The sequence below is a fragment of the Saccopteryx bilineata genome, chromosome 6, assembly GCF_036850765.1.
Source record: "Saccopteryx bilineata isolate mSacBil1 chromosome 6, mSacBil1_pri_phased_curated, whole genome shotgun sequence".
NCBI classification, from domain to species: domain Eukaryota; kingdom Metazoa; phylum Chordata; class Mammalia; order Chiroptera; family Emballonuridae; genus Saccopteryx; species Saccopteryx bilineata.
In genome coordinates, this window is record NC_089495.1 from 36,072,613 (window position 1) to 36,092,693 (window position 20,081).

At 49.8% G+C, this 20,081-nt stretch overlaps 1 protein-coding gene across 1 annotated transcript in view; it reads left to right on the forward strand.

Moving 5' to 3' along the window:
- Nucleotides 1–113: 113 nt before the first annotated feature.
- GAS6 (growth arrest specific 6) overlaps nucleotides 114–20,081 on the forward strand; it is a 42,456-nt gene continuing 22,488 nt past the window's right edge. The window contains exons 1-4 of the mRNA XM_066238045.1: nucleotides 114–380; nucleotides 629–795; nucleotides 14,554–14,578; nucleotides 16,456–16,518. Coding sequence (XP_066094142.1) covers nucleotides 302–380; nucleotides 629–795; nucleotides 14,554–14,578; nucleotides 16,456–16,518 — 334 coding nt within the window. The 5' untranslated portion in view covers nucleotides 114–301. The remainder of the gene's footprint in view (nucleotides 381–628; nucleotides 796–14,553; nucleotides 14,579–16,455; nucleotides 16,519–20,081) is intronic.

Consider the following 20,081-nt stretch of genomic DNA (forward strand, 5'->3'; position numbering starts at 1 on the left):
CCGAGGCCAGTCCTGCCCCCGGCCGCGCGCCCCGCCCCGGCCACCCCCGGCCTCGCCGTCGCCTCCGCCCAACCGGGCCGCTAGCTCGAGGTGCTGCCGCCGCCGCCTCTGCCGCAGCAGCAGCCGCCGCCGCCGCCGGGATGTGACCTTCAGAGCCGCCTGCACAGGATGACCGGAGCCACCGCCCCGCGGCTCCCGCGGCTCCCCACGGCCTCCCCGGCACTCTGACCGCGCGCTCCCTGCTGCCCGCCCGGCTCCCGGCTCCGGTTCCCGTCCCTGGTCCCTGGCCCCTGGCCTCACCATGCCTCCGCCGCCCGGGCCCGCCGCCGCCCTAGGCACCGCGCTGCTGCTACTCCTGCTGGCCTCGGAGTCCGCACACAGTGAGTACCGCGCGGGGGGCGCGGTGCGGGCTAGGTCGAGAGACCCTTCCAGAAAAGACCCCACCAACCCTGGGGGCTAGGACAATGCCAGTGTCCTCACCCCAAGCCGGCCCCGTGCGCCCCTACTCCGTGCGCTCTTGCCCCACCGCCGCATCCCCAGGCCCGCTGCTGGGAGGACAGAGCGTGCGGGGCCTGGGTTGACAGCGTGTCCCCACTCTCCTCTTCTTCCCCCGCTCGCGTCCGGGCAGCCGTGATGTTGCGGGCGCGCGAGGCGACGCAGTTCCTAAGGCCCAGGCAGCGCCGCGCATACCAGGTCTTCGAGGAAGCCAAGCAGGGCCACCTGGAGAGGGAATGCATCGAGGAGATGTGTAGCCAGGAGGAGGCCCGGGAAGTGTTCGAGAACGCCCCTGAGACGGTGAGCGCCGGGGCCGCGCGCACGGGCGCGGTGCCGGGGAGGTGAAGGAGTGGGGAGGCGTGCGCCGGGTTTGTGGGGATTCCGCAGCTGGGCGGGACTGCGATGCGGAGCGTTAGAGCCTGCAGATTTCCGCGGAGCGCTGTCCCTGCAGCACCGCATTTCTGAGAACAAAAATCCGTGAGACCCTGGGTTCCTCACCTCAGACTCCTCTAACCGAGTCTGCGGTGAGTCCTTCATGTGCCACAAGTCACACCCAGAGCTCTTAAATACGGAGACATTGCATTTACGAATAGTGAAAGGGCAGATCTGGAGTTCAGGTGACTTCCGCTCACCCTCAAGCTTCTTCCACACCTTCTGAACCCCAATCCCCTTGGTGGCTCCCAGGTACTCCTGTTAGCTGGAAGCAGAAACAGATCAGATCTTCCAGCGGGAACTTGTTAAAATCCTACAGTTTTCTTCTAAAGCAGAACTCTGAAAGTGCCGCCTTGAAGGAAATATGCAATATATGACACCTCTACCAGAATGAAATAGAGGCTGTTTTTCTAAGTATAAAAGAAATACCATGATCTAAAAACCCAAACAGCTTCCTAACTCCCCCTCTCCCTTATCTGGATTAGAGGTGAGGGGTGGGGCTACCCACAGCTTCAGGATCTGGTGAAGAGGGATAAAGGGTTTTCCTGAAAGGAATGAAAGGATTTGAGGATTGGAATTGCTTGCAGCAGGAGGTCCCAAAATATGATGACAGGAATAGTGCTAGAACTTATATGGGGGTCATGAGGTTGGGGGACCTCAGTGTGATAGGAAAGGGTCCCAACACACACACACACACACACACACACACACACACCCTTTCAGCAAGGTGCTCTTTTAGAAGCAGCTGGTGATTTCAGGAGCCTGACAGTGCTGGCTCAAGACATATTTCTATTAATAATGTCCTTGGAGACTGTAGGGCACCGGGCAGCCAAGTGCAGGCAGAGAGCAGCCCAGGTGTGAACTTGGTGTCTATGCAGAAGCTTTGTGATCTTAAGGGAGGAGTGGTGTAAGAACATCTGTGGTGGTTGTGATCTGTGGGATCTGGTGAAAACCCAGTGTATCTGCTCTGGGGCCAATGACTTTGGGAAGTAGTAGTGATGGAACTGGGGTAGACTTACCTCACTTTATGCTGTGAGGTCAGGGTGATTTCACAGCTGTTTTTGCTTCTACCAGATGTTTTTCTTTTAAAGAGTTCTCTGGGATGAAATAAATGTCACATGTAGACTTCTTCTGGACTTCTATTTCTGATCAGTTGATTTGACAATCCGTTTGGTCCCCTTTCTAAAAACAAGGTCTAAAATGATTGCCACAGTGTGGTTCTCTCTAGCATGGTTAGTTGTTGCTGTGGCTGAGTTCTGATAGGCAGTGTTACTGCCTTCAGTGTCAACAGCAACACAACTTCAACCCTGTTGTATGGAGCAGTTTTGCAGGTCTTTTCTGGCCTTGCTGTTTTCCCATTTCTTTGATGATGAATCCTCATAGCCCAGTGACTCATACCTCTGCAGAGGATTTCCGAAGGTTCTAGCAGCAGGGCTGTGCGCCTGGCCACCTAAGATCACTGACCAGCTGTGGGATTGTGTGACAGTGCAGTGTTCTCCATCCACGTGCCTAACCTGGAACTTTGGCTTATGCAGAAAGTGTGCGATGGGGCTTGCAGGTGACAAGGGTTGAGAGCAGCAAGGCTGCCACCCACCCAGTCATGCTCTGCCCTGCCTGCCCTGGCCCCTGCTTGCTCAGGACAGAACAACTCTGACCTGGCTTTCCCATTCAGTCTGGACCTTCTACGCATTACCCATCATTAACCATCGTGCCACTCTTCCCAGAATGTGAATCCCCTCTCTCACTTTGCTTTTGTGCTGTAATTTTAACTTTACTTGCAAATGTGTGGAGTGAAGACAAGAAAAAGAAAAGTGTTCATGATCTTATAACTTTAATGCAGCCACTGTTTCTTCAGCCTGTGTCTACGAAGGGACGTGGGACTTCCCTATGAGCTTTCGGCTCCCCTCCCTTCCAAGGCACAGCTGAGTTGCTTTAAAGCTGGTGGTTGGAGGGGTGGAGTGGATGTCCTTTCTTATACTCCAGCCCCATTATGAGTTTGTAAACTCCTTTCCTATCAAAGTCTTCTATAGTTTCCTAAAATTCTCTCATCCTTCCTAGCCCCCGCCCCCAAATAGTAATTGCATCTTTTCTGTTGTTTATCAGCGTCCGGAGTTGAACTGGTTAGCTCTGTGTCATCCCTCCCAGTTAGTTGGATTACAAGCTCTTCATTTTACCTGCACCTTGCATTCTGTGTAGACCATGTGCTCTTTTGTCTGGATTTGGCCCTTGGCTTGTTTTCCCTTTCCTTGAGAGGCAGTGTGGAATGCTGGGAGGAGCTGGGTAAGGGTTAGGGTTAAGGGTCAGGGTTAGAGGTTATGGAGCTAATTCGAATTCCAGCTGCTCTGGTAGATCAGTTGTCCACTGCAATGTGTACAGGTTTCCCACCCAATCTCCTTACTTTGAGAAGGTCCATGTTCCCTGGTAATGGTGAGATCCTCCAAACACTATTCACTGCTAATGTGTTTTAGTAAATACAGGGGGTCCTCGGCTTACGATGCAGTTCCGCTCCTATGACCGTGATGTAACCTGAATTTTGGTGTCAGAGGATACACACCCTATCCTAACACAGTTGTCAAATCGTCATCTAGAACATAAAAACACAAACATGCTGCGTTACTGCGTACGCTTCCACTGTGCGCAGCCAAACTAGTTCTCCCGCATAGTCCGCCAGTACAACGCTAACCTCGTAAGCCAAAACACTCACGTCTCAAGTTTTTAAAGTTTTTATGGGAGTAAGCATCCTAAACTCAAAATGTCCTATGTCCAAACTGTAGTAACCTGAGGACTCCCTGCACAGCATTTTTGAAAGAGGCAGTCCTACGAAATAACCAATGAGTTTCTCTGCTCTAAAAAGTTTGGGGCTCTCACTAGGAAATATGTATTCTTTGTCTTGTAGCTCAGTGTAGTTCATTTTGCATTTTTTTTGATTGAGGCTGATGAAGAAACCCAGGGTGGTCAGCGCTGACCTTATTTAGCTCAAGGAGTCCTGGGGACCTGGCCATATGACTGTCATAGGACCTCGAGGGCCATAGTGTCCTGATGTGAAAGGCTGCACCAGAATTGGCATTTCTTGGGATGTAATCACCAGACCCTCTTACGGGGTGCTTGTAGAAAATGCCAGTTCTCACAGGCCAGGGTCACCTTCGTGGCTGATGCCACCTGCCCTACCTTATTGTCTACGGGGTTAGGATGCTGGAGGCAGCGGCCTGTCTGCAGTGCGGCTGACTGAGTTGTAGTCATACATCTTCCCGGCTGTGGCTCTGCCTTTGGTGGAGTTTACGACACTGTTCTTTCCTGCTGGTAGAGAAGGCAGTGCTACCTGTCTTGCTCCCATTCCTGGGGCTGTGAGGGCATCCGATAGAGGAGGCCCCTGTGAGGGACTGGGGGAGCTGGGATGGGGCCGGATGCCTTGGGCACCTGGGCCCAGCTCTTCGGGCTCCCACTCCTCTTCCCAGAATTGGGAGGTTGTGCTCACTGAGCATGTGCTGTGCTGGGTGTGCTCAGTCTTCCTTTCTATCCGGAATCTTTCCAAACTGAGCTGTTTTCCTCTTTTGGAGGAGGGAAAGGGCTTGGCCTCCAAAGCTCTTCGTAGCTGTTAGTGTCATGGCTCTTCTTCATTTCTGGGGTTATCACACACCTAGCCAGAAAGGCAGGGAGCCTGGGGGTGCCCCTGACACTTGAGCATTTTGGTCACCCACTTCCCTCCTGGGGGCAGACGGTCTCTCACCCACATTCACTCTGGCCCCGAAAGTGTCCCAGGCCACCCACTGTTGCCACTGCTAATCACCTGTTCCTTCTCTCCAGAGCCTGAGGGTGATTACATTCCCTCCTTATCTTGTTTCCCTTCATGTTGTTATTCTGTGTTCCTGGCATTTTTCCCTCTCCCTTGTTTTTCCTTGCTCTGGGACCCGGGGTAGCCCATCCCTCAGCTGTCTCTGCTAGGGTTCTCCTGAGTTCTTCTGGAAGGTCACCCAGGCCGCCTGTCTACTGAAATCCTTTAAGGCAGGTATGTTCCAGACAGACACCTTAAAGACACCATTTTGGTAATCACCCTTTGCTTTCGGAAAGGATTCTGGACCAGAGGCTTACCCTGGCCCAACCTGCTGCCCAGGTACGTGTCACTACCTGACAAGCCCTGGTGCCTGCCCTGCAACTGACCCATTCCTTGCTGATAGGAAAAAAATTAAACCCACCTGGTTTAATCTGAGATACAAACAATAAGATTTACACTGTCTCAGCTGGCTAGTGGCATACCCTGAAGACTTCACAGCGCGCGTGACCACTGGCCTGTGCCAGAGTGCATCATATTCACCCTCTCTACCCCATCTCTCTGTGCCGCAGTCTCTGTCCATTTCTCTCTGTGTCTGTCTCTCTCTGTCTCTATGTTGGTCTCTCTGTGTCTCTGTCTCTGTCGGGCTGTCTCTCTTTTGTCTCTATCGACCCCATTCCCCCCCAGCTCTTACAGATGTCGGGAACCCAGGGGTGGTGATGGGTTCTCTAGCTCAGAGTTTAGGGGTGCAGTGAATTTCAGAGCTCTGCGAACTACTGGCCTGGTCCTGAACTGTGTCTACACCCCTAGGACATCTCTCTTCCTTAGACCCTAGATTATTTGGGGCTGGCTTGGGGAGGAGCACCCCCCACACAAAGGTGAAAGCCCCTCCCTCAAGTTGTCCTTCTTTGGCGTGGCCAAAGGGTCTCACGGGGGCAGAAGTGGGGTCTCAGAAGGAGTGTGGGGAGGGAGGAGAAGGGGAACCTTGTCAGCTTCAGTGACTTGTCTCAGCAATGCAGGCCCCCTGGCTGGGGTGGTGACACTTTGGCTGTGAGATCCAGGACAGCTGCCTTCCTGTCCCCACCCCTCTACCCTCCACACCCTACTCTACTGCCCCAACACACGCACACACTCAGACACACATGTATACAGACACAGTCACACACCCATGCACATGTATATGTAGACATACACTAGATACATACACCCATACGACACACACAGGGACACAGTCACAGACGTACAGTCACACACATGCACATACTCTTCTCTCTGCAGCTGTGGGTCTGTTGAGAAGTGAGCCCAGGTCCCTCTCCCTATGCAGAACCAACCCCTGCTCCTTTCTCCAGGTTCTATTGCCAGGGGAGCATCCTGATCCCAAGTGGTTCTGCCCCCATTGACTACTTTGGGCCAAGGCCTCACCTCCCGGGACCTTTCCACTTGGACTCATGCCATTGGAGTCCGAGGCAGCCTGTCACAGGGGCAGGGTCACTGAATTGTTGTTCGACCGGTTGTGCTCTTTCTGGAGCGGGTGCCTGCACAGCTCGGAGGCCTGCAGACCACTGGGGAGACCAGAGCGGGCACCCACAGGCATCCAGCATGCAGGCTGCCCCTCTCCGGGGTGGGCCTTGAGCAAGAAACAAGCCCTGTCTGTCTCCCCCTCGTCGCCTTCTGTTGCCCTGTGCCTGCCTGTCTGTTTGTTTTAATCCAAGGAGTAGGCAGAGACTTAGAGCCAGCTCTCAGGGTAATAACAGGCCAGGCCCCATAAATTACACCTCATCCTCACCAGTAAACTCAACATCTGCGGAAAACCAATTAAAGACATTTCAGAAAACAATGAACGTCTGCCTTTGTTATTTAGGAACAAAACACCCTTTTGAGAAGCTGATGTTTGTGGCCTGTCTCTTGAGATTCCAAGTAGCTGGAGCCAGGACATTCCAAATGCTTCCCAGGTTTGTAGGCTCCAGCCCTGCTGGCAGACGTGCCGATTTCTTTTTCTGTCAATTGAATTTATTGGGGTGACATTGATTAATAAAATTATATACGTTTCAGGTGTCCCGCTCCATAATACATCATCTGTATATGGTATTGTGTGTTCCCCACCTCAAGTTGTCTCCTTGCATCACCATTTACCCACCCTTCCCCCTCTACCTCCCTCACCACTGTCCCAATTTCTTTAATTCTTCATTTTCCCCTGTTTTTTTCTCAGGTCAAAGTCGAGAGCTGTTTCTGTCATGCATAGAGTTGGGGATTGAGGGTTAGTATTTCATGTTGGAAATACTGTGCGCTTCTTCAGTGGTGATTATAACCCAGTGATTTCATTGTAAACTTGGTGCATATGCCCTATAAATTATGACCCTGACAGAGTAGTTCATTAAAAGCTTTAAATTAATTTTTAAAGTGGAGTTGGCAGTGGAAGAAACTGAGAAGATGTCAGTTCCTTATTTCCCACCGACAGAGGCACAGACCTGCTTTGACTGCTTGCGCCCGTTAGAAATGTAACATCCATGAGAGATAGTAACAACGTGCTGCTAGCATACTTGTTACTACTCATTTTTTTAGACTTGGTTTTTTCAAATTGCAAGTGAAATTTGTTTCTTTCTGACTTTAGTGCCCATAATAATAAAATACTCCTTTTCCACATTGGTCCCTAAAATCTACCATCTAGACCCGATTTTCCAAGGACCTCTTCTTAGAATCGCACAGCAAGGCTCAGCCAGCCCCTGGTGGCAGGGTGCACTGGTCACTGCTGCGGCCACACACTCAGCTGCACAGGGGCCTCCCTGAGGCCGGGCAGAGGCCATCTGCCCAGGATGGCTGTGTGACTGGCGGCTGCAAGTGCAGCCACTCTGGGACCCTGCTGAGGACACTTTCAGAATGCTTCAGAGAGAAGTGGAAGAATGCGCTCAGGAGGTTGCTGTTGACAGTTGTCAAGGGGCCCACACAGGCATGTGGGTTTGTGCTCTCCTCCTGCCTCACTGGGTAGCAAACTCTTCAACTTCAAAGGCAAATCCACCATTTGTGATGTAGGAATCTGTTGCCTTGGTCTGCACCGTGTCCTTGGTGCACCTGCAACCATCAGATGCATTCTCCGAGTTACTCCTTGTCCACACACCGTGCATATCAATCACATGCATGCTGTCATTTAGAGGCACCATAATGCACAAAGACTTCCCTTTCACAAGCCAAGAACAACCAAGAATTTTGCATTAACGTTAGTGGCAGGTGAGAGTCGTAGACATCCTCTCGTTTTAGGCACTCACGTGAAACTGAGACCGAAGAATCTATTTAGGGACTTGTCCAACTTAGCTCATTAGTGGGATGACTCAGATGCAAACTTACATCCCCAAACTCTCAAGTTTAATATGCAAACGCTGAGGTGACAGGGTCCAGAGGAAGCATCTACATAACCCGCGAGGCAGTGACTTCTAGAGAAAAATACCTCTGCCCCAAGGATGATCTTGGGACCCATGTTGTTTTAACTGCTAAATTGTTAATCTTGTACTCTGTTAAGTATTTTATTTTGCTGTGTTACATGATAGGAAAATACATCATTTTGTTTTAACTAAAGAAACATAAAAAGAGGAGCGCAGCTTTGCCTTTGTGATGTTAGTGTGTCTTCCCTGGGGCCGGCCCCGTTTCCCTAAAGCCATGAGGACTGTGCCATCCAGGGGCAAAGAAGGAGGGCAGGGGGTCATGAGGCTCCCCTCCCACCACCCTTAAGCCTTGTAAGCTGTGGGTGGGTGTCAACGATGCTTCTCACCACACTCCTTCACTTTTCCATTTCCCATCTCTCTCTTCCTCCCTCAGACTGGCTCTTTCCCTCCTCCCCCATTTTGGTCAGTGCTGCTGCTCAGCCTCTCAGACCTTGGGTGGAAGTCTCAAGTCCCCTCTGCTCATCTGTCCCTTCCCACCAATGCCTGTAACCAGTGGCTTCTGCCTAAGGGCTCCTCCTATGGCATGTCTCCTAGTTATGGCTTATGTGACTGCCCACGGCCATCCCTGGATAGGCTGATGTTCCATCCCATTTGTAAAGCTCCCTGAAGGGCCTGTCTGTCCCACTCACGTTGCCAAACAGCCAAGCACAGTCGTCTCTCCCATGAAAGCTTTGGGATCAAGGCCAAACCTCTCGGCCGGGCCTGTTGGGGCATTGCACCCTCTCCCAGCACCTGAGATCATGCACACCTCTTCCCTGCTTAGAACGGACTGGATTTCCCTCTCTGCTCCTTTGATCCAGCCCAGCTGTTCACAGCTGACTGTTTTCTACCCACAGCCACCCTGCTTGGGGCGATTGGGGGTGTGGTCTTTGATCCGGGCAGATGGACAGCATTCATCCCTTGCAGCCAGGGCAACTGCTGGAGCTCTCCAAGTTCTAACAGCTACAAGTTGCCAGAAATAGGCGCATCTATCTGCCTTCTGTGACTAGGAGGATGACATAGCAGATGGAGGACAGTTGTTTCCTCATTGCTGCTGTGACAACTCAGCACACACTGAAGAGTGCTGCAGGTCTGAAGTCAGAAACAGGTCTCCTGGGGATAATGCCAAGGCACCCAACTGGCTGCTTCTAGAGGTGCCCAGGCCCTGGTGGGGGCCCCTCCTGCACCTTCACAGCCAGCAGGGTCAGCGATTCTTTTCAAGCTGCCATGTCTGCTTTCCTCTTCCACGTGTAAGGACAGTGTAGACGTAGTTTGAATCCAGTCCTGTTGGTTCATCCATGTAGATCTTGTTTCCCCAGTAAGAGCGTGGCAGGCCTGGCAGGCAGGGCCACCCCCAACCCGAATCTCGCAAGAGCGTAGGTGTTTCCCGATCCTTCCTGTCAGCGCGTCTTCCTCACGCGCGGAGTGACATCCCTGCTGTTGGCCTTGGGAACCGAGGAGTTTGCTGAGCAAAGCTGTTGGTGATCAGTCAGCAAGGTGAGAAAGGCCTTTGCCAGGAAAGCGTGTGAGTACAGGAAGAGAGGTCTTTGAAAGTGACTCCGTTTAAACCACATCATATTACACCGTAAGTATAAAAATTAACCTTGAGAAATGAAACAGTAAATTATAAAACCAAATTTAGTCCATTCCATACTTTATAATATTTGGACTATGAAGATTGAAGTAAGAACTTGGGGAGGGGACAGGGCATAATTTTTCCAAAAACAATAATGATCTCTAGCATGTCAACATTCTTCTTATCCTAAATGGAGAATTTTTGCAAAACAAAAAAATGTCTTTGTCCACATTCTCACCCACGAACCTTTCTCAATCCTCAGATGATCAGGTTATTCTCTTTAGAAGCAGTCATTCTATGACCCTTGCAAACATTGTCTTCTTTGATGGTTAGTTGGCCTGAAGCGTATTTATCAATGCCTTGGCAGTGGCGGTGGGTGTTTCTCATGGACTCATGAAATCTGGGCTTTCAGTGGATTCATAATTTTACTTTGCAGGTGATTACAGTTCTGTTTGCACTAATTTGTCCAGTTCAGCTAGCCTGATATTTTTGGCTTCATAAATCTGAAAAATGCAAACAAGGAGATAAAAGTTTATTTTTTTCTCATGTGGACGGCGTGAGGCAGGCTGACTAGTGCTGCTCAGTGGTCCCAGGGACTCACACTACCTCTTTGTGCTCTGCTGTACCCGTGCTTGTGGCCTTTGTCTTCAAGGCCTCCTCACACACCTATCAAGATGCTGGAGCACCAGCCGTCACATCTGCATTTTAGCAAGGAAGGTGGAGAGGCAAAGATCCCCCCTCCCAACTCTCTTTACTCAGTGTCACATTGTGCTCATGTCTTATTGGCTAGAATTTAGGCATGTGGCCACTCCTAGCTGCAAGGGAGGCTGGCAATGCATTGTAGCTAGCTGGGTGTATTGCAGTTTTAAAATAAACCCAAAATTCTATTACTAAGGATAAAGGGAGAATTGGGTATCTCTGCCATGGGGAGGGATATTTGGGAAAAAACCTCTTTTATTAGGTTAATTTCCATGAATATTTTCATGCCAGGTGATAGACACTATATTTAGCTGTGTCAGAGTTTTTGCACGGTGCACCAACGTAAGTCTTTTCAGCTGCACCCACACAGTCCATGCTGTATCTTTTAATGCAGTACTTGGTGGAGGGACCAGCCCTCCCCTCCACTTTCCTGGTGCCTCATGCTGGCTTGTGGGGTCACTTGTCAACCTGCAGCTGGCAATGAGGGGAGGGCTCAGCCCTCTTTTTTGTAGGCCTAGCCATGCTGGAGAGGAGCCCAAGGACTCCACTTAGGGCCTGCCTGCCATTGCTGGGTACCCACAGCATGTGAGAAGCACAGGTGCTCTGTGCAGAGGGGGGTGCTGTGGACAGGTACAGATGGCAGCAAACGTGGTCACTGGGGTTTAGTGAGTGCACCAAACTCTTAACACCCTGGAGAGCCACTGCTGCTCATTCCAGGGCCCTGAGCATCCAGAAGAGCCTGTTTCAATTTCATGTTAGTTACAGGTATTTGAGTTTTGTCCTAAATCTGGTAATGAAAAACTTGGCTTTCCAGTGGGCTGTAGCCATTCCTGAGCAGCCTGTTGGTTCAGGCCTCTGTCCTTGTCACACCGTGTGTGTCAGGTACCAGGGGATGGCTGTGGAGGAGGAGGAGAGGTGCGTGGAAGCTGCGGGCTGCAGACTGCACAGTCTGGGGCCGGTGTCGGCTGCTGTGGCCTGTTCTGTGGACCCGCAGGGGGCGCTGCTCCTGGGAGTGGGCCCAGCCCTGTGCCTCAGGCCGAGGTGCACGCCCTGACCACCTGTGATGCAGCAGGGCTGGCTCTGTGTTCTGTGTCTGGTGCCTGAATTCACAGTGATTTTTAAGACCCTCCTCTTCTATTAGAACTTTGAAAGACAAATAGACATGTGTCTTTCTCCTGGGAGAGTATGCAACATTTTTAAGTGTATTCATCTTAGCTTTGCTTTTATTCAGGGTTAACCATCTCTCCCTTAGATTACCAGGCAAAGTAGCACATGCTTTATACCCCTCCCCCACCCCAAATAAATCAAGCACACAAATCAGGATAAATTGTCACCAGGTTATGACTGTGGTTTCAGTAACCACATTCCCATTAGGTGTGGTTAACTGAGGAGAGATGAGCATGGTTTTTCTATTAATCTTTCTTTCACAACAGTAGAACTCATTATTAGAACACACTATACATAACTATAAACTAGTCATGATTTTGAAAAATACAGTATACCTTTCTGGAAAGTTGTGATAATGTAAATGTTTATGTATAATTAGGTCCTTTACTCATAGTTTTTATTGTTTCTAATTCTTCCTTAAGCTAATTCTCAGTTTCTTAAACCCAAAGGCACACTTCTTGTATTCATTCTAAATCTTTCAGACCCAACATCTTTCCTTTTGTGACAAAGCTCTGTGGTCTTGGTTCTCCTTCTAAACTCATGTTGGGCAGATAAAATATATTATGCGCACTTTGTTAAAGATGGTGCTGCCCACGTGGAAGCTCATCACCCAGGTGATATTAATGTGTGTTGGGGGCGGGCTTTGGGCAGGCAGGATCCTTGTAGCCTGGGGCTTGGTTTTAGGACTAAGCCTTTCCCACACTTTTTGATGTGGGGTGGTGCAATCCCATCATGCCTCAGATAAGTGACTTTGTATTAGAGACTTCCCTATTTTGTATATTGGATTAAAGGTTTGGATTTCTACACTATAAAGTGGGGATACCGGGAGCTTGCTCCCTCTCGGTTCCTGAGATTATCATTAGAGGAGAGAGCAGAGCAGAGAGCAGAGAGCAGAGAAAGGCCACGTGGAGGAGGCCAAGAGAAGTAGCCAAGATGGTGGAGTGCTGAGTGAGAAGCCAGTTTGTGCAGAGTTTGTGCAGGGAGAAGGAAGGAGATGGGGAACAGAGGTGAATAAGTCTGGTGAGCTAGAAACCTTTGATTCTAGGAAACTTGGATAAGTCAGTAGCTTTGTGAGCACTGAATGAATGAGTTTTGGAGCCCAGTGTGTGTTTTTACTTGCCCGCAGGGTGCAATCTAGGATTAAAGATGATGGCCCACCAGTTCTTGGCTCCATTGTTTCTTTACCGACTGTCCGAATCCAATGCGAGCCTGCATGGGCCAGGCGGCTGTGATGGTGGCCTGGCTACTGGCTTCACAACCCAGAAAAATGTCACTTCCTGCTTGCACTCCACGAGGTCTCCCCAGAGTGCACCTGGCCTTCTTGCTATTCCTGTGCTCTGTCATTGGCTAGTCTATGACTGGAAGCAAGAGAAAGAAGTGACATCAAGCATATCATAGGCTTCTGAATGCTGGCAAAGACGGACAGTCCCCTCCCTGACTTTATAGCTCCGACTCCCAAACCGGGCCTCTTTGTCACATTTGCACTGAATGTTATCTTTGCAGCTGTCACACAAGCTAAAGTATCAAACTTGCTCTGACCATTACTATTTCTTTAGAGGGTTTAAGGGTTTTGATTTTTAAAATCACGTCTTTGCTAGAACATTATGTTGTAGAAACTCATCTGAGTGCATCTTAGCAAAGTCTCCCCAGCGTCACCCCAGTCTATGAGCTCTCATTGCCCTCAGGCGGCACCACCCACCCAGCCTCCTTCACAGACAGCAGACAAGGGGGCTCTGGCCAAACGAGTGAAGCTGACAGAAGAGGTTGTACCAGGACTAGCGTATGAAGCTGGCCAGTATGAAAGGTGGCCTGTGAGGGTGGCCCTGGGGCCCCCTGCCTGTCTCTCTGAAAATGTCCCTCACCAGCTCCCGTCCACACCCTTTCAGGATGCAGGGAGCCCTTTCCAGCTCCGTGACCTCAGTCACACTCTGTCATCCATGTGAACCTTGGCTTCTTCATCTCTGATACTGGATTAATTAAAAAGGACCTTCCTTGGGGGTGGTTGTGAGAATTAAACAAAATAATGTAAACATATGGAATGTCACCAGCATGCAGTTGACACCCAGCATCTAGTGGCTTCCATTGCTTAGTCATTTGGTTCCATTGAGGGAGTGGGGAAGGTAACAAGAGCCAAACTGCTCCATGATTGGCCCTAAGTGGGCAGATCAGAGTGGGCGTGGTTGGGCTACTCTAACCAACCCACAGCCTGGCGTTTGTGGCTGGGGCAAAAGGATCCTGAAGGGCTTCCCAGTAGGTCCTGCTCTCACCGAGGTAAGGCAGGTAGTTCTTGTATTTGACAGTCCCTTGTGCGGAGCGGACCTCTTAATTCAGCGGTTCTCAACCTGTGTATTTCCGATGGCTTTAGGCGACCCCTGTGTTTTGGTCGTTCGACCCCCGCCGGGGTCGTGACCCACAGGTTGAGAACCGCTGTCTTCATTTGCATTTATGGATAAAAAACCCTCTTTGCTTATACCCTCCATAACCCACTTTGTTTTACAAATACAGTAAATGGAAATCAGTGCCCGTGTGCTGAGAGTCACACAAAGGTCTCTACGTTTCTGTGAGAACCCCTATGTCAACAATGGTCTAAGACTTGGTTTTTCCTTGCAGTGTTTCTCATCCTTCTGCAAGACACTTAGAGTGGCACCTTCTAAGATGCTATAAACAGCATCGCTGTTTCTGGTTGCAAAACGTCTAACCACATTGGTGGCTTTGCAAACATTCTGCAGAAGCTGCTTGGTCGTCCCCTCTCACTTACTTCCCTCGTGTCATGGTCTTCCAGGCAGGAAGTGGCTTTCGGGGTGGTTCTTGCCCTGCTGGTCCTGTTACTGAGCCAGCTGTGGAGAAATTCTCCTCAGTCCTTAAACACCTGCTTCCTCAAGAGTCTATTTCTATCTACTGGGGAAGAAGGGCGAGGTTCGCTTAACCTGCTGCTCCCTGTGTTGTGTGGAAGTCTTGTATTGTGCCAGTAAATTGTTGCCTTTTCTCTTTTCTCACAGGAATATTTTTATCCGCGATACTTAGGTAAGTTTAAATCACTGTTTCCTTTAGTTGTCATAAAGACATAGTTGGGGAACATGTGTTACATGTCGGGGGAACGATTGGTCAGAATCTCATTACCAAGTTGTTCCTGGAGGGAAGATTGCTTAATTACTTAGTACGTTTGAAACCACCCGGAGCACTCAGTTCAAAACACTTGTGTCTTTTGTGCCATAATGATCCGTGTTAACTTAACCTCAGTCCAATGCCATTATTTGCAAACCTCTTTTCTGCTCTGAGTCCAGGCTTAGTTTATTACTTAGGACTATGATTGATTTGTAATTCTCAGACTTTTTGCTCTCAGGACTCTGTGCATTTCTAACATTATTGAAGAAGTTGCCAAAGAGATTTTATTCATGGGGGCTGTATTTATTGATATTTACCATGCTACTAATTAAAACTGAGAACATTAAAAATGTTTTTATTTAATTTGAACAACAGGAATGTACAAACACACACTCTGTTGGACAGTGAGTGGTGATATCATTGTGTGTAGGTGGCCAACTGTACCCTGGGGAGCGAATGTGAGTAAAAGGGCAAATGACAGCTGAGTCTGATCAGGACAATGGCATTGACTTCCTCAGTGACCTGAAAGAGGCCCCGGCCTCCCCCGAGAACTGCTCCTTTAATTAATAACATTGTAAGAGCTTTTTGGATGCATATCACTTGTGACGAGAGAAATGTATTCCAGGGTCTCCCTTGTTTCATTCTGTAAAGCTCATGTTGGTAAATTTTCCATTGCCCTTCTACCCTCCTAGAGAAACCTATTCTGGGTCCCTATCTGGCAACAAGCAGAGTGGACCTGTGACTGGCCTTGGAAAGCCCAGGAACCCGCTACTGGGAATGTGGGGTTTGTTTCCTAAGACAAAGGGTGGTCAGTTATCCCATGGGCCCACCCGTTAGGGACAATCTGTTGCCTGTACCAGTGTCTTCTTAGGCATGGAGAGGTAGCAGGGACCTATGGAAGGACCAGATGAAGTGGTTTAACACCCATTCTGCCCAACTTCAAGTTTCATGTCATCCCGGGACGCATGTGCTCAAAACGCCAAGCCTCCCGCCCCATCCCCCATGCCCATGTGGAACGTCCCTCGTCAGTCTGTGTCCAGCACGTCAGACAGCTTGACTCTCAAAAACAGACTGACTTGTTTCCAAATGGGGTCTTTAACTCTCTGGCTATGATCAGAAAATTTACTAGACGTTATTAGTGATTCTTCCGTACAAGAGCAGAGGGAACCCAGTGAGAAGCTGCAGACGGTGCATGGTGACGCTCTTTGGGTACAGAGTCTGCCATTTTGGTGGAGGCACTTGCCTGTTGCTCCATGTGAAAATGTTTTTTTATTATTATTGAGTGAGAGGAGGGGAGGCAGAGACAGACTCCCGCATGCGCCCCGACCGGGATCCACTTAGCAAACCCCTTATGGAGTGATGCTCTGCCCATCTGGGGCCACTGCTCTGTTGCTCAGCAACCGAATCATTTATTGCCTGAGGCGAGGCCATGGAGGCATAGTCACTGCCCAGGGCCAACTTGCTCAAATTGAACCATGGCTGCAAGAGGGGAAGAGGTGGGGGAGAGGGCGAGAAACAGACGGTCACTTCTCCTGTGTGTCCTGACCGAAAATCGAACCCAGGACTTTCACACGCTGGGCCGACACTCCACCGCTGAGCCAACCAACCAGGGCCAAAATGTTTTTGTTAAAGTGTATCAACAAAAGCTAAACTGTGTTATTGCTGGAGGACTAGAGCACCCCAGTAAATGTGAATAATCTGTTTTTCTAGAGGTTTCTCAGAAACGATAGTACTGTTTTGAGTCTGTTTCGTTTCCTGTGACTAGAGAATGACACGCCCTCGCTTCTCTCTTGCAGAGTGCATTAGTAAATATGGATCTCCGTACACGAAAAACCCAGATTTTGTCAAATGTGTTCAAAGTAAGTCTATCTCCTTCTTGTCTTCCTCAAAGCCCTGGGCATTGGGTAACTTGAAGCTTTGTTGTGGTTTTCTGGGGGTCTTGAATATTTTCACCTGCCTGAAGTCTGCTCCCTTTGCAGTGAACTGTCTTGTTTAAGCAAGTATGTTTTGGTTTTGGGTTGGCAAGAAATGCACACGGTATGCAATTTAAACCTCTCACGAGGGTGTAAAGAGAAAGCACATCTCTGGCCCTGCCTCCTCATCAACCAGTAAGCTCTCTTTCCCAGAGCCACCATGGTTACCGGTTCTAAGAATATATAACATGAGCAGTCTCAAGGGTGACTGACCCTACACGTGATCTGACCCCACATTTGCCACCAGATACCGCGGATCCCTTCCAAATCATCACATTCGGAGCCGCACAGGCATGTTCCTGCCAACCCTGGCATGGGCAAGGGGCACAATGTAACCAGTGTGAACTGGCGGGCTTCGAAGCTATTCCTAGTTTTTTGTTATTACCAGCAAAACCAGAGTGATATCCTTGGACACTTGTCACCTCTTACACATCTCAGTATATCTGCAGAAGACATTCTTAGGAATGGAATTGCAGAGTCAAACTTACGTTTATTTCTCTCTTGGATACAGACCTGGCCCTCGTTATATTCCCAGCAGGGGGTGAACAGGACTGCCCATCCCCCGTATCTTCAACCATCCAATTCACTTTTTATGAACTTTTTGATCTCTTCCAATATTAATGATGTTTTATTTTATTTTATTCAGTCATTTTACTTTATGTTTTTCTTACTAATGAGCGAAGCTGAGCTTCGTGTGTTTAAGGACCTTGTATTTCTTCTGTGAAGGATTTGCGTCTTTTTACTATTATTGTTACTTTAAGTTATCATACAGTAAAACTGACATTCTTGTTACATGAATTTAAACCCACACCTAGAACTGTGTGACCACCTCAGCTGAGCCTGACTCATGGCCTCCCCTGGTCTGAGTGCTTCAAAGTGTGGCTGAGTGATCACCACTAAGCGCATAGCATTGGTGTTTTTACTGCACCTGTTCCACTGGTGAGGAAAACTGAGGCTCGAAGGACACAGCCAGGCTCTTCCTGCACGTGGTGGAGCCCTGCCATTTTAGGGATGGCCTAGAACAGTGGTCGGCAAACTCATTAGTCAGCAGAACCAAATATCAACAGTACAACGATTGAAATTTCTTTTGAGAGCCAAATTTTTTAAGCTTAAACTATATAGGTAGGTACATTCCTTATCGAGGTAACGCCCACATGTGGTATTCTGTGGAAGAGCCACACTCAAGGGGCCAAAGAGCCACATGTGGCTAGCGAGCCGCGGTTTGCTGACCAGGGGGCTAGAAGGCTGGCCAGACCCGGTACTGCTTATAGACCCTGGCCGGCCGGGCTCGGCGGGGCTGCTGTGTCCTGTCAGCCCCCTGTCCGCATGCCAGCCCCACACTTCATCTGGTTTGCTCCCATCCCAGGCCCCAGCCCGCACCGGGATGAGCAGAGGAAATGATGGCTGTAATGTGGGAAGGGAGAAGGGTGCTGCTGTGGGGGCAGGGGCACCAGTTAGCTCAGAGGACCCGGGAGCCATGGCCACGCCTGGAGGGAGACCTGGAGTAAGACTCTCCCCTCAGGGTCAAGCCACAACTGAGCCTCCTCAGGGTCCTTTGTGGCCTCACCGGAGCCTTAGGCAGACGGGGGAGCAGTTCAGCTTTGTGTGGATTTGGCTTTTTGTTTTTAGTTACCCTTCTTTGTTGTTGTCAATTCGTTAAACCAATTTCTTCTTTTATAATAATGTATTCCAATTCATTAGGTCGTTTTAGTGTAGTTTCTGGGTTTTAAGCTGTCTTTTTCCTGAGATTATAAAAAACATTATGTAATGTTTTCTGTATGGTGGTCTGGAATTTCTGATGAGAGAGGGATCTGGATATATTCTTATTTTTCCAGATAGCAGCCACCTTGTTCCAACACCATTTACTTAGAGTCACTGGGGTTTGCTCAGAGAGAGGCCACCAGGATCCTAGGCTATGTTGTTCCTATGTGAAGGATCTCTTGGCATGCATTAAAGTGACTTAACTTGTTTGAATAACAAAGCCGATTTCTTAATGGGATTGAGACTTTCTCTCCTCCAGCTTGGCAAGCCTGGGAGATAAGGTAAAAGGGAGAATCCCAGGGCTGTACCCTGAGCTGATGTTCAAAGGAAAAATCTCCCGCAGCTGTGGCTTGTGCCAGATGTCTATGCAGTTTCCAGCAGCGTAGGAAGCTGCTTCTCACGCCTGGTCTCTCCACCCAGCCAGGACCCACTGTGACCCTGGGCAAGCCTCTCTCACCTCTTCCATCCCCTTTGACCAAGTACACCCTCCTCAGGCACTTGACACTGTGCACTTCAAAGTTTCTGCAGCCTGGGGTGCTGCACAAATGTACCGGCTGTCCTTATAGAAGCTGTGACGGCCGCTAGGGAGTCGGGCTGTCACTGGGGGCCACACACCCTGTCTCCTGGTCTTCGAAGATGTGCCTTCCAGGCCTGAGTGAACATGGGGTCAGTTCAGGCAACTTTGCACTGTTTGCATCTGTTCCTTCCTAAAAGTAGTCAGACCTGGTGATCACAGGCTGTTTACAGCTGAGTGCTTGGTGACCTGTTATTGTTAAAATTGAAGCAGTAGCCTCAAAGAGATCATCTTTTAGTTGCCAAAGTGGTCAGCCCGGACAAGTCCCAGGCCTGGAGCAGACTTTTCCCCTGACCTTTCCACCTTCCCTGTCCACAGATTCCCGCGTCGTGCTGGTGTGTGCCCACGGTCCCTTGCTCTGCGCTGCCCAGGCCGGGTTTGATGAGCCCCAGGCCCGTTCTCCTCTTGAGGGAGGATCCCTTTGCCCTTTTTCTTCGGTCAGAACAGTGGGTTCCCTACTAGAGCACGCTATCCAGGTTATAACTTGTCATTACCTTCAAATTTGGGGAAGGGGGAGTAAAAGGCAGCTGAGAAAGCCGTGCTGTCCGCTGTCAGCAGATGGTTCGCATTCCAGGCCACAGCAACAAAGCAGTTCCCTCCTTCCTCCCCGTCAGCTCCGCCAGCTCAAGGCCAAGATAAACCCCTTATCTCTCCCGAGCAGCCCCGCCCATGTGGAGGCTTGACGTCAGCACACAGATCACCTGTCAGGCCAGAAACCCTCTGCAGGCTTGCTGTGGGGTCAGGGAGGTGGTTCAGTCTGTGCCCTTGGGCCCACAGAGTTTTGTCTTAATTCTGAAAAGGTTTGCTGGGCACCTGCCCCGAGCCAGGCTCAGATGTTCCTTCCTCCTTCCTTTTGTCCTGGAGATAAACTTTGTAACAGTGATGGGTGGAGCTCCTTCTGAGCTGGGTGTTGTGTAGGGATCTCCTAGAAAATCACACCTCAGGCGAAGTTGGTATTGGTCCCTCAGCTCAGGGACCCTGAGTTTTTTTAAAGGGGGGGGGGTAGTCATTCTAGGCAAATTCTAGACGAAGTTAACCAGACCTTCATGTCAAAGGTACACATGTGTACTTCTGAATAACTTTAACAATATGTCAAGTGGAGACACACACCACC